Source organism: Melozone crissalis, unplaced genomic scaffold, assembly GCF_028551555.1.
Source record: "Melozone crissalis strain CALT ecotype California unplaced genomic scaffold, PUWL_Pcris_2 ptg000004l_1, whole genome shotgun sequence".
In the NCBI taxonomy this organism is placed as follows: Eukaryota; Metazoa; Chordata; class Aves; order Passeriformes; family Passerellidae; genus Melozone; species Melozone crissalis.
This window is the reverse complement of record NW_026535782.1, coordinates 45,737,503-45,751,944: the sequence shown is the minus strand read 5'-3', so window position 1 is coordinate 45,751,944 and position 14,442 is coordinate 45,737,503. Positions and strand designations below refer to the sequence as shown.

At 36.2% G+C, this 14,442-nt stretch overlaps 1 protein-coding gene across 2 annotated transcripts in view; it reads left to right on the top strand.

Moving 5' to 3' along the window:
- Positions 1-14,442, top strand: part of WASHC4 (WASH complex subunit 4) — a 38,182-nt gene that overhangs the window by 4,423 nt on the left and 19,317 nt on the right. For both annotated transcript variants that reach the window (XM_054271083.1, XM_054271074.1), the window contains exons 3-14: positions 773-826; positions 937-1,002; positions 1,174-1,219; positions 3,435-3,502; positions 5,741-5,823; positions 6,799-6,841; positions 7,350-7,453; positions 8,198-8,318; positions 9,781-9,904; positions 10,006-10,133; positions 10,737-10,897; positions 13,030-13,156. In XM_054271083.1, coding sequence (XP_054127058.1) covers positions 773-826; positions 937-1,002; positions 1,174-1,219; positions 3,435-3,502; positions 5,741-5,823; positions 6,799-6,841; positions 7,350-7,453; positions 8,198-8,318; positions 9,781-9,904; positions 10,006-10,133; positions 10,737-10,897; positions 13,030-13,156 — 1,125 coding nt within the window. The remainder of the gene's footprint in view (positions 1-772; positions 827-936; positions 1,003-1,173; positions 1,220-3,434; positions 3,503-5,740; positions 5,824-6,798; positions 6,842-7,349; positions 7,454-8,197; positions 8,319-9,780; positions 9,905-10,005; positions 10,134-10,736; positions 10,898-13,029; positions 13,157-14,442) is intronic.

Below are 14,442 nucleotides of genomic sequence, written 5' to 3'. Positions count from 1 at the left end.
GTCTTCCCTGTGACTGTTAGTGTTTATCTGGGGGCTGGGGTTCAGGAGAGCTCACTAATAGTTGTAAAACTGCACAGTGAACTCTGTGTGTATTGACCTAATGGCCTTGGTGCAGTATTGGCTGTTTTCTTGGTCTCCTCTTTGGAGCATTAGCTTTTCCTCTTCACTGAATTTGCAGACATAATTTAAAAGCACTTTTGTTGCCATATGAAACTTGTCTGTGCTGAAGACACACTCTCAAGCAGTCATCTGTCTGAATAATTTGAATAAATTATGTGTAGTACTGCACAGTACTGCTTGTTTATGGACTAGTCAAAATCAGGCTGACTTAAGCACAAATTGCCAGTGCCTGCATACAGGTGTACTTTCTGCTTCCTGTTTCCAGCATTTGGAATTATTAAATAATGTTTTAGTTTTCCTGAGCTGTTTTTCTCCTACATATGCCATAATGATTGTGCTTTTGCTTTACAAGTTTTGTAAGTAAATTGTTGAAAATGCTATATAATATACCTTGGTATTTGTCTGTCTGCCTAAAGTGAAAGGAAAGGTATTTCCTTATGAACATGAAGAGTGAAGGGCTCCTCCAGTGCAGGCTGGCAGTCATGTGCAATTGTGCTCTCTTACTACTGACCCTATTTGAGATTAAACTGGAGGGAATACTTGCCTAGTTGGATGAATGTATTTTTGACTAATGTTTATTTAAAGTTGTTGATTTTTTGTTTCTGTTTGGTCGTTTTGTGTTTTTTCGTTTGCTTTTTTTTTTTAATTCTAGCTTTTGCCATATGAACAGTCCTCCCTACTGGAGCTCATAAAGACAGAAAACAAGGTAAGCACTTTATGCTTAAAGGGAAAAAAAGTTATTCAACCTCAGTCCAAGTCGTCTAAATGTGAACTTGTTTGTAATCTGTGTGATTTTTTTCCTCACTTTGAGTCTAGGTTCTAAACAAAGTTATTACAGTGTATGCTGCTCTTTGCTGTGAAATCAAGAAGTTAAAATATGAGGTAAATTCAACTGACTTTTATTATTGTATATGAAAAGTTTTGCAGTTTGGCATGCTGCTGATATATGCATTTATTTTTATCAATAAAGAAACAAGACATGTCTAAATAATTTTGTAGCTTGATTACATATATCCTATTTATTAAAAACCAAATTTCTGCTTTTGTTGTTAGGCAGAAACTAAATTTTATAATGGCCTCCTGTTTTATGGAGAAGGAGGTAAGTAGCTTCTTTTTCTGTAAACATATATAGTTTTATATTATTGCTTCAGGTTATATTAAATGCTACAATTACTGTAATTTTATTATACGGATATATGCTTTCTCTGTGATGCACACCAAATAGAGAACTTTGAGCCTATAGGGATATATGTTAGTGTCTTGTAGCTATCCTGAGTTAGCTTAAGATAAGGTTTCTCTGTAAATCCCTGCAGTATGTGTTGTTACACGAACAGGAAATTTTGTTGCAGCCTTGTTTACATGGGAAGTAGGGAGTGTGAGCTCCCTACATACAGCTTGTCTACTGTAGCAACTATTTTTCAAGGTGTGGCACTGAAAACATGTTTTTCACATGTAAACACATCCTAAATCAACTTACTTCCTTTTGGAGCTACATTTGACATCGGTTGTAGTTAAACAGTAAATCTGTGATTTAACTGAAGTAAAACAATGAAACCATTAATAAATAACTTGGCCCAAGTCCTGGTCTCTTCACTTATGCAATTGGTATTCCAAGACAAGTTGGAGTATGTTGATATCACCTCCCCTTTCAGTGCAGGTAACTCACACTACATGTTCAGACCATGGCATAAGAGGGGGCCCAAGTCATTATAAGTCAGTTCACAAATGGTGAGACTGCTGTAGGTGACAGCTTTTTGCCTTGGAGTTAAAACTGCTAACTCCTGAATGACTAGGGATACTAGTGTGAGAATAAGCACAGATCTTTGTCGTACGAGACATCAGAAATATCAGGGAATGTGAAATCTTTGAGCTCGGGGCTGTTTATAATTCTTTTAAGTGCTATATAAGATAACTGTTGTGCTTAAGGAGCATGGAAAAGTGGGGGATTTGTTAGCTTGTTATGTGGGAGGTTTTTTGGGGGGTGTTTGGTTTTTTTCCCTTTTTTCTTAGTAGACTTACGTGTGTTATCGGATATGGTTTTAAATATTTTAAAGTCATATGCTGCCAAAATGGTACTAGGAGATCCTTCAGAATTTTCCATGTCTCTAGTGTGAAAAGGCCAGAGTATAGCAGATTATTATATTACAGCAGCAATTTGTTCCTGATGGGTATTGTGCAGAGCATGCTTGGAAATGTCAGGAACTGAGAGGTCAGCCTTCTGAGGATTAAGTACGAATGCAGTAATTATGTTCTTTATTTCCATATCCCTACTTGTAGCATTTTCTTTGATAACAGCAAGCTTGCTTACTTTAAACAACTGGCAAAGTTACTTGCTCAAGGATGGCTGAAACTTAAACTAATATTATGCTGGCTTTTTCTATCTATGTAAAGAGAACTGTTTGCCCCATCTTGTCATTGCAGTGGCTAGGACTAGTGTAGGAACTTCAGGTAGTGGGTAGGGTTTTTTGGAACATACACTGAAGAGATTAAAAGTTGCATAAAATGTGGAAATGGGAAGCAAAGCAATGTTTAGTATTCTGTCCCAGAGCTCCATGTTAGAGAAAAATGGAGACTCCTTTAATCTCTGACAGCTGTAAAAGAATATATTTTATGTAGCAAGAAGACCTGCATTTCTTAGGTAAACTTGTAATTTTAAGTGAGCTCTTCTTGCTCAGAGTGACTCAGAAGAAAAATCTCAAGTCTAGAGCATCTATCTGTTGTCGCATTAAAAAGACAGCATTTTGTCAGGTGATGTTCAAACCGCTCCAAATGGCTGAAACACTTTGGCATGGCTGATGTAATTATTGTATTTCTGTGTCATACAGATAATGCTGTGAAGCTGTGGTGGTAAGCCTGTTCTTTTGTGCAGAAGGATATGTAGGGAAAAAAAATATTCTTTCTAGTTAATCATGTAGTATATTCTCTCCATAAAAAACATCTGGATGTTTCTTGCAAGATAAATAACTAGTATTTTCATGCAAATTTCTTAAAAATAGAAACATTTATATGAAGTTACATAATACATATGCCCTTAAAGAATTATGGGGTTTATTTTTTTTTCTTTCAGATGAAGAAGACTTTTCCCAGCTTTGTATCTAATTTATAAACCATGTAGTTTTTAATGAAAGAGAAACTCCAAAAATAAGTCCACCTTAGCAAAGCAAAATTAGGAGGTTTTGAGGCTCCATCAATACACTTATAATAGTGCACTCTACTAGTATGACAAATAAATGGCTTGGAGGGCAAGATTCAGTGTTAGTTTAACAGGTACAACACAGGCTTTAGAAACTGTTGACAAATGTTTCTCTTTTAAGCCACAGATTCCAGCATGGTGGAGGGAGATTGCCAAATACAGATGGGAAGATTTGTTTCTTTCTTGCAGGTAGAGTATGTTTTGATTGTTTGACAGCAATATAATTTTAATTTTACTTGCAAAATGGATTTAACAGTCTGCCATATCCTGTTTGCATTTTGCTGAAAGGCATAGCAGTCATCTGATATGTTGCTATGTTTTGCCTGCAGACCAGCTGATGTATCACATATTGTTTGGGGATTTTTTTATACTTCTCTCTGGAAGTCTAATGAGGGAAGGAATTAGAAATTACTTTAAAATATTTCAGTAGGAGAAGATAAATTGAGGTTGCTTTCATCTGTAGTTAAAGATAGCTGAGTTTAGTTAGCAAGTTCTGGTGTTTATTGAACATTGGAAATGGGTTAATTGTTTTATATATTTGGGTTTTTTTAGCTGGTAGAAAAAAACAAAATCAAAGTATGTACCTGAAAAAAATTGCTCATGTTTCCTTCAAACATTTTTGGAAGATCACTCCTTTCAATGAAAACAGGATCTGTTTTTATTCTGAGGAATACCTGTGCTCTTGGGATTCGGTCTGTTGTGGAGTTTTTTGTCCTTAGTATAACTTAAGCAACTGTCTCATTCCCAAAAATGTTTCTATTTTTATGCAATATTGCTTGTAAGGAGTAGATGTGGTGAAGTAGAGAATATAGAGGAAGCTTCCAGAATATTTAAATAAATTCTGGTTGACCAAGGGTTAAAATTTATGTTCTGATTCTGCAGCATGACACTAATCATTGTCGTGACAAGACAAATGCTGCGTAGGAAGTAATTTCTCAACTTCCTTTACCATGCTGGAGTGCAGTGAATTGTGAGGATCATTCGTGTTTTCTTTCTCATTTTCCAACCTCTTTGTCTTACCAGCTTTGTAGGTTTTATCCTTCATTCTCTGTTTTGCTTATGAAGTTTGTTCTTTTTCAGCAGTTGGATTCTCCTAAATCCGTTCAGTGTTCTACCTCCCTAGATTAGGAAATGCTGTTCTGGTCAGTGTTATAAGCATATCCCCAGAGGTGGTGTGAAAATATGAAGTTAACAAAAAGGTGAAAAGTTGCTTTCATAGAGCTAATCACCATGTATTGGTTTCTTGGCTCTTCTGGGCTTTCTGGATTAGCTAGATGCAGTAGCCTCAAATTTGCTAGGTCAGAAACTTTTTTTAAAGCATTATCAAAATAATGCTCTGAAATATTAGTTTATTACAGTCTTTTTTGTATTATGTAGCTGCTAATATGCGTGTGCTGTTGAATTGGACTTCTTTCCAGAAATTTTAAAATGGCAGCTGGTGCTGCCTCCCCAGGAAACATGATCTCATCTGTCTATTAATCCATTCTTCTGGAATCTGTTGGCTTATTTCAGCTGCATTTGTTAGAGCAGTACAATTTTAAGAAGTAATGTTTTGTGAAAACTGATGACTAATAGAAGGCAGAAGCCCAAATAGGATCTATTTTTGATGGAGAGGAAGACAGAATTCAGCTGCTAGCCAGTCTCCTGGCTGGCTGACTGTTCATCCGGTGTGGGCTGTCTGCTATAAAGCCATCTATGTGCAGATTGGCTAGACTCATCACACACTGATATTTCCCTGATGGGATTTGTAAGGTAAATTAATGAGCAGATATTACTGCAGTTAAGGGAAACTCATATTAATTTATCCTGTTGTTCAAGGAATGCCATGTTAAAATCCATTATAGAAATTAAGATGCTTCTTTACATAGTCAGAGTTGACATGTTCTTACTCATTTTGTGTTACATAACCAAGCCTAAGTTCTGCCTTCGTCAGGCAAACATTTCTAAGACATTGACTTTCTTTGTTTTAAAGCAATTTTCTCTGGCTTATCACTCTTACAGTAAGAGCTCCTATGGTAATTTCTAATTTGAATTTGGCTATTACCAGCATCCAGAGTGTGACTCTTGAATCTAGTGGGGAAAAAGCACAACCTCTGCTGGATCTTGTCCCTGAAAGTACTTGGGATCTGTTGTCAAGTCACTTCTTGTTGTCTTTGATAAATTGAACGAATACTATAAATGGTCAGAGTTGTACTGGAAGCTTGTGTTTGGTAGTTTCTTAGCTTAGTCCCAGATCCTTTTTCAGAGCTGTTAGTAGGATATTTTCCATCCTGCTGTAAATCTGTCCACTGACTTGGGTTAGGGATGTAGTTGGAGCTTTGGCTGCATATTCTGTAGTGTATGTTCAGGGTTTTTTTTTGTGTAATGACAACTTGTCTATGAGGAGGATCTATACATTTATATGCATTTTGTTTTCTTGTATTTCAGGAGCTGTCTTGCTTTGTTACCCGATGTTATGAAGTGGTGGTGAATGTAGTGCATCAGCTGGCTGTTCTGTATACCAGCAACAAGTAATTATTTTCTAAAATGCTGTATTGTTACTATGTAGAGTTAAATGTATAAAACATTAATGTTCTATTTAAGGCATAGTCATTTTTGGAATATTGTTGTCTAGAGATAGAGTGCTTTGCTGTGTAAGTTTCATAAACAGTTATGGAAACGGTTTTGTTTTGCTTTCAGAAAAGATAAGTGCTTGTATATAGTGAGATGCAAGGATGTTCGTGTTTGTCATTTTTAATCTTTATATTTGAGAAATATTGCTGATTTTTCTATCCTTGCTCTGTTTGAGAGGCTCCTCCTGTTTCTTGATACATAGCTTAAAAATCAAATCACTTCTGCAGTCTAATTTGAAAATGTAAATCTTGGCATATATTTTTCACAGAACAGCCATGGTTTTAACATCTGAAGTTTAGCTTGGTAAGGGATGTTTGGTTTAGCTCCTTTGAAAACTGTGAGGAAGGTTTAGTTCTGAACAGGATTGTTGGAGTTAGCTTTGAATACCTCTGCAGGACTCTCAATTGTTTCCCCATCCCCCAATAGGATAGCATCATTCTTCTCAGTTTTATTTGTTGCTTTTATTTTTGGCTTATATCACAGCACAAGGCAGACTTCCTGTGTGATGTTGGATGTGTAGCTTGGACATGGCTTGAGTAAATACAAAGTGGTTTTATTCTCTGGGTGTGTAAAGGCTATTCACATAACTAAAGTGGGAATTGCTGACACACCTGTGCATTGAATACACTTGGTGGTTTCAACCAGTCACATGCTGTCTCTTTAAAAATAAAGTTTTAAATTTGATCAGAGCATACAGATTTCAAACAGTATATACTTTTCATCAGGTTTTGATGTTCTTTTGTTTCCTGAAGTTACTATGTTAATGAAGAAAAATGTACCCAGAACACAGAGAACACACCATGATACAGAACTGATAAATGTGATCTGTTCTAAGGATTAAAAAGGCATTAAAATACTGATTTTATTTACAGGAATGCACCTAAAATTATAGAGACATCTGGAGTTCATTTTCAGGTGGGAATGATTTGGAATCCTTTTGCTTATGTGAATATATATAGGTCTTGATTAATCCTGAGAAAGACAGCATGAAAGTGACTTTAGAGAACAGCTTTCAATTTAAAGATTTTATTTTATTAATCAGCTTTTTCTGACCTTTGTATGGGAAGGCCTGGTGTCTCCATGTCTGTCATATTCTAGATATCTTAACAACAATGTGTTTGCATGCTCCTTTATTGCAATGTGTGCCTTGGCATATAGACTATTTAAAAAATTGGGTCTTCAGTGTCAAGATAGATCAAGGAATTTAATTTGTGTGCAGACATCCCGTTAATATTTCTTGTGTCACTACAAGTCAAATCTTTAAGCTGCTAAGCCACAATTTCTCCTGTTTAACTCTCTAGCTGATATCTTGTTGGCTGAAAATGCATTGAAAGGAACTGAAATTTTATGTGCTCATATGACTGCAGTAAACTTTCTAATAATTAGAGTCCTTTTTTTTCTTTTTTTTTCCCTTCACAAACAGGCAATGTATGAGCATCTAGGAGAGTTGCTCACAATCTTGATAACTCTGGATGAAATAATTGACAATCATGCCACACTGAAAGATCACTGGACCATGTATAAGAGGTGTGTCTCTGATGTGAAAAATACTCCCACAAATTAAGCCATAAAAGCATATGCATCTGTCTGTGTTCCAAGAAAGTCAGTGTGGGAACATGGATTTTGGTAGTCTCTCCAGAAATTTGTGGAAGAGCAGGGCTAAGCTCCCACAGTGTCCTTCTAAAGGCACCAGTAAATATTTTGTCTGTTTGAGTATGAATGTTGCATTTTCAGTGCAGGGTAGGCATCTTGGCAAATAACGTAATAGTTGGTGGGATTTCAAGAATATTCAGTAAGAAATTTAGTTGTGTAAAGAACTGAGCTAAGACTATCCCTGTCCATATTGATCATGGGAATGGGCATAGAGCTTTAAAAAGGGATGGTACCTTAAGTAAAAGCTGAAGAGTCAGCAATTATAAAGGTGGCTGAATTAGTGGAATATTAACTCTGTCCTTGAAAACCCAAGTAGTTACTCAAATGCAAATTGTTTATACAGTCTGAGTGTATTTTTGGGGATTTTTTGGCTTTTTTTTTTTGTTTGATTGGTTGGTTTTTTTATTTGTTGGCTTGATTTTTGTGTGGGGGTTTTTTGTTTGTTTGGTTTGGTTTGGTTTTTTGTTTGTTTTTGTGGTTTTTTTTTTATTTTGGGGTTGCTGCTAAGGGCAGGAGGGGGGAATTAAAACGTCTTATGAAAATAGTGCAGGATATGATAAAACTGTGACTATGTTTTAAGTGTGCTGCATGTGTGTGTTCCACATCTACCCCTTACAGGCTGCTAAAATCTGTCCATCACAACCCTTCTAAGTTTGGGATTCAAGAAGATAAGTTAAAGCCATTTGAAAAACTGCTGTTAAAACTGGAATGCCAGTTACTTGATGGAATGATATTTCAGGTAATGAACTTCATATTCCCCAGTATGATAAAGGAAGCTTACATGAAAGCAAGACTCTTTTCAGAATGGTTGGTTTGTTTGTTTGTATTTTGGTTTTGTTCCAGTCACAGTGATGTGTGAATTTGGCTCTTGGATCTGTGCCTGGGAGAAAAAAGGATCTTACAACAGAGCCTTTCTTGCACTTCTCGTGTGCTTGAACTGTGCCAAGCTTTGAATGATAGCAGTAAATGCTGACTGTTTTGCTGAACACAGACAGCTTGGCATTAGGACTGTGTATTATCAGAATTCTGCTTTGTCCGCATAATAGTGAGCAGATTTACATAGCATAGGTCTTTATTTTAGCTGCAAATTAATTAGTTTCCTCAATAATCTTTAAAATTTAAAATATGTTGAGTGTGACCTGTCATTAGAGACCACTGTGATGGTACATACCCCTGGATCATTCAGCAATACAGGTGGATGAGAAGGATTTCATTACATTTTCTGTGTAGTTAAATTAAACTTTATTAAATTCATACAAGAACCTGTTTCTTTAGAAAAGTGTATGTTACAGACATTGAAATGGGATGTTGTGGCATAGTGGCCAGATGATAATGTTGTTGAACCTGTTCAAAGCAGAGTCAGTTGCATGGGTCGTGCCATTACATCTTAAATGGCATGAGGAAAAAATTGTTTCGACCTTCAAAAGGAAATTGTAGGTAAATAATTACGCACAGTTTGGCTTATTCTTTCAAAGGACAATGCTACCAGCTATCCGTTTTTCATGTTGTATTTCCCTAATGCTGTTTAAGTACAAAGACTTAATTACAGGTTTGAGACATCAATACGATTTGACTGGAATTTATTCAGGAAGTTTCCTCTCCTGTCCTGCAAATGCCTCTTCCTAACAAAAATTCATTGAAAATATTAGATGCAGTTCTAATAAGGACTTTTCTAGTCTCTTTGTAAATTATGGAATGTGTCTCTATATTTTGACTGTTATGAGGTTTTGGGAGCTTTTTTAAACTGCCAGCAGTAGAGTGTGATTTTATGCTGCAAGGCCATGAGCCACATCCTGTAAGTGACTTGTGTGATAATATTGATTAAAGGGCAGTTAGTAACAGCTTGTAATGTAATAATAAAAATATGCAACTAGTTTCTTAGCACTAGCTCATCAAATGGCTTCTTTAAAAATGCTCCTTTAAGGAAATGGGAAAATAAATAAAATGGGGTTTGGAATGTCAAGTGTAAGAGTGTTTTAATATTTTCTGGTTTTATATTTTAAAATGTAAGCATAGTTAAGAATATGTATGTCATAGTTCAGAATATGTATGTCATAAAAGGTTAAGGCTTACTTTAGGTTAGTCTTAAATCGGTGTGCTCTTACAGTATTCTCTTGAAAACCAGTACTCTTTCAAGGTCCAAAACACATGGCATTATCTTGATATATTAATATTTCCCCCCCCGCCCCCTTTTTATTCAGGCCTGTATAGAGCAACAATTTGATTCTTTAAATGGTGGAGTGTCTGTGTCAAAGAACAGCACATTTGCTGAAGAATTTGCTCATATTCTTCGTACATCTTTCTCAAATGTCGAAGCCAAACTTGGTAAGGCAAGCTCATGCTTTTCCAGACAGATAGCTTCACTGTTTCTCAAAGTGTTTATATTGTTTGTGTGGGAGTAAAATTCACAACGGTGTATTTTTCAGGTGAACCTTCAGAAATTGACCAGAGAGATAAATATGTGGGCATCTGTGGCCTGTTTGTATTGCATTTTCAGATTTTTCGGACTGTAGACAAGAAATTTTATAAGTCATTGTTGGATGTCTGTAAGAAGGTAAGTGCTTTATTCTTTTGTCTTTCAGTAATGAAGTAGATAATTTCCTGAGATACATAGTGTAGCACAGTGTTGGGAAAAGAAAGAACTCAAAAACGTCTGAAAACAGAGTTAAAAATTTTCCACTTTTTATAACACCCCCCTGCTATTTTCTTTTAAAGATGGTCTAAAATTGGTGCACTCACATAGCAGCAAGGTAAAATAAACTTTCCATTTCTATTACAATCTTTCTTCTCAAGATTAATATGGCACTGAAGACAAGAATCTCTTTGAGTTATGAATACTCTGGTGCTGAATAAATGCTTTGGGTTTTGACTGTGACTAGAAACATTTGTTTTGGAAGACCTCTAAATGCAAAGTTGAGTGGGATGTTTTCATATTGGATGGTATGAAGAAATTATTAAATTGTCTAATATTGTTTAGAATCACTGAGAGTGGTTATAATTTTGCCCATGGTGTCCTTAGTGAACATCCAGGGAAACTTTTTTAATATCAATGCAATACTCTGTAGAAAACAGTCACACAGAAATAAACTGAACTGTCTTAATTGTGTTTATTGCTACTTGGTAGTATTTCCCCTTCCTTTGTTTTTTTTCTTCCCAGGTACCAGCCATTACATTAACAGCTAACATTATCTGGTTTGCTGACAATTTTCTGATTCAGAAGATTCCAGCTGCTGCCAAACTACTGGACAAGAAAAGTATTCATACAGTTAAAACACAAAGGGAGAACTTTCTACAGCAGAGGGCACAGTCACTTACCAAGTATGCATCCTAATACTGCCACATGATGCTATTTGGCAAATAGTTTTTGAGCACGTGGGCTTTTTCATTCAGTGTAGTAACATGTTCTGTGGTGTCTCTCAGTGGTGTTAGTCACTTGTTCCACTTCACTGCAGCAGTGTGTGTGTGTGTGTTAGGGTTGGTGCAAAAATTTTGGTCAAAACTAAGCTGCATTTCATGTCATGCTTTCAGAAAAATATGTATTATTACACCAAAATAGCAATGTTCCTAGCAGTTCTAAATATTTGTTTCAGTTACTTCTGTTTCCATATTTTCAAATTCCCTTTTGTTTTTTTAAACTAGTGTCTAGTGACCTGGGCTGCTTTGTTTTCTGTTAGGGCTCTCTGCTTTCTATGTATTTATGGAGGTAAGTTGCTAGTAGGCTTATAGTGGAGCTTTCCTCTGCTTGGTGATGATACTTTCTATGCAAGGTTTTCTTTCTTTGTGACTTTTTTATTGCTTGTTTAATGGTCTTTGAAATTATCTGTTTTTGAAGAAAGCCTCCCTTGTTTTGTGTTCTGCATGTAGTGTGCAGCTCACTTCATTGTCTTCTAAAATATGCTTAAAGATGAGATGGAATATGTTTAGCTGTTAGTCTTAAGAACAAGTATCCTGCATAGGAAGATAACAGGGCTAAGGTTGGTATGTTTGAGAACAAAACAAGAAAGTGCAAACTGGGGTCTGTGGAATGGCAATAAAAACTTAGGTTTTGCACTTTGTCTTCCAATAAGCAAGCTGGAAGAACTGAGTTGGAGGCAGAGGAGGGAAGGGGGGAAAAGGCAGCTCTGTGCCTGATTCTCTGACAGATTATTTTCAATTCTGCCCTGCTTTCTTTTTCAACCCACTTTTTCCCAGCCCTGATTCTTTCCTGGGCTTTAATTCCTAGGTAGGGCATAATTGCACTGCTGCTTTGCTTCTGGTCTTGGGCAGTGGTACAACTCTTAAGATTAAGAAGTAGTTCAGAAAAACATCTTGGTATTCACATACATTTCACAGAAACATAGAATCATTTAACTTGGAGAAGGCCTGAAGGATCACCAGTCATAACTCAGCAGTGCCAAGTTCACCACCAAACCATGTCCCCAGGGTCCAGATCTGCACATCTTTTAGATACCTCCAGCAATGGTGATCCAACCCCTTCCCTGGACAGCCTGTTCCAGTGTTTAATAGCCCATTTGGTGAAGAAATTTTCCTAATCTTCAATCTAAACCTCCTCTTGTGCAGTTTTCTCTTGGGCTGTCATTTGTTACTTAGGAGAAGAGACCAGACCCCACCTCACAAAAATCTGCTTTCAGGGAGTTGTAGAGAGCAGTGAGGTCTCCCTGGCTCTCCAGGGAGAACATCCTCAGCAGGCCTTATGCTCCTTCCCCAGTTTTGTTGCCCTACTTTTTACACACAATTTTGAGAATATTTTAATAAAATCCAGGTTTTGCATCTGCTGATTTGAATTGTGCAAATAACTTTTTCTTGCTTGTTTACAAATCCTTGCACTGCCTTTGATAATTGGACTGTTCCCAGCATCAATGACCCAAATACTTTTCTACTACAACTGCTGGAAGAAGTTATGTTACAGTGTCACAATTCTCTAACTCTACTTAACCATTTATTAAAACTAGTGTAATTCACACAGATGAACTTCTGTGGAATTATGTTACTTAAAAACAGTCCAGTCTGGCATTGATGTAATCACAAATTGTATTTGTTTTTGTGTGTGTGTGTGTGTAAGCAACAAAAATTCGAACTGGGGTGAAAAAAAGTAGCACCAGTGTTGGACTTTTCTCTCTAGTGTTTAAAAGCATTTTCTAACAGTTTTATGTAGTCTTTTAATTTAAGGAAGTGTGGTATATGCACTGATAACAGGGCCATGTGTTCTCTTGAAATGTAGATGATTTTTGACTCATTGTATAGACATAATTGGCAGACTAACTAATCCTTACCTGTAGAGAATTTAAATGTAAATGAGTATAGGGTTCTGATACTTTAGGGAAGGTGAGTTATTTTGGGGTCTGAAGGTTTAGAATATTTCCCCTGCAAGGGAAAGGTTTGGAAAGAAAAGGAAAATCTTCATAATCTTCTTACTTGAAGTGAGCAACTTTCTCTGTTTCCTTCCCCAGAGATCTGCAGTCATATTATGTTTTTGTGAGCTCGTGGATGACAAAAATGGAATCTATCTTGTCCAAGGAGCAGCGCACAACAAAGTTTTCTGAAGATCTTTCTAACCGCTGCAATGTCTTCATCCAGGTGTGCAATCTTTTAATGTGGTGATGCAGCAAACTGATGTTTTGGTGCAAGTTGTTGAACATAAAAAGAAATCACAGGAGCTCTGTGATCACTGGTGTGTAATGTCACAGTTTTGGAATTCTTATAAAGTTTTTAATGTCCAGTACTCTTCCAAGAAAATCTGTAAAAGATCTTTTGATAAAGAATGTGGGGAGAGGGAATCTGACTAAATATTCAGTAGCTAGAATTTTGGATTTTTCTCGACACAGGAAATCAAGAAAGCTTAACCTTCTCTGTAGTAAAGGTTTTGGGTTTCTTTCCTTTTGAGTCATGAGGTACTTACAGTGGACTGAACTGGTGTCTATTTAGTTTTATCTAGGACAGTACATACTCCCAGTAAAGGTTTTGTGTTGTTTCATTGTGCTTTGCCTAGTGATGATACATGGTAAGAATCTTACTACCTTCCAAGACAGCTGGGGTATTTTTGCCTACAAACAGCATGTAATCTTAATTATTTCTTAATTTATTTTTTGCTAGTTTTTATAAGTATCTATCTCTCTGACAGAAATTTGATGAGAATAAGGTGTGTGAAAGTGGCATGATCTTGAGTCTCCTTTAGCTAAAGATAGGCATGTACCAGGATCTGTGTTTTTTACATTTGAATTAGTTGCAGTGGACTTAAAAATTTGCTCCATACTGAATTGAGTTTGCCACACCACTTACTGTATTTTCCTAGTCCCTTTTTAGTTTTTTCTTTTTTGTTACTGCTTCTTCTTTGAAGTAAGTTTAATAATTGTTTGTCATGTTGTATATAATCAACATTTTAAAGCTTAGCATATATTGATGTAGAAATTATTGGTATCTTTATTATGGGATGGACATTTCTATTTAGAAAGTGTAAAGCTGTCTAAATACTGTCAGTGTATTTGTTCCACAGAATCTGGAAGGTTTAGATTGTTTTTGTGATGGGATATTTCTTAGGGAGATGGAAATTGTTTGATGGGTTGGTTTACAATAGACTGAAGCTATTAGACCTTTGAGGCTCTGTGATTATTTGACTCACTAAACTGTGTTTAATTGGAATGGCTTTAGAAGATGTTAATCAGATGATCTAATGAGTCATAGGCAGTTTCATGGTGTCTGCTAATAAAAGGGTCTCATTCAGCTTTGGTATCCCAGGCTTGATTAGTGGATTGGTAGACTCTCTGTTGTGCAAAGGCAAAGATTAGCTGTCATGTATGGAATGGAACAGAGGGCACTTACTTTATTGACATATGGAAAAACTGAGTTTTAATTTTTCTTCCCCT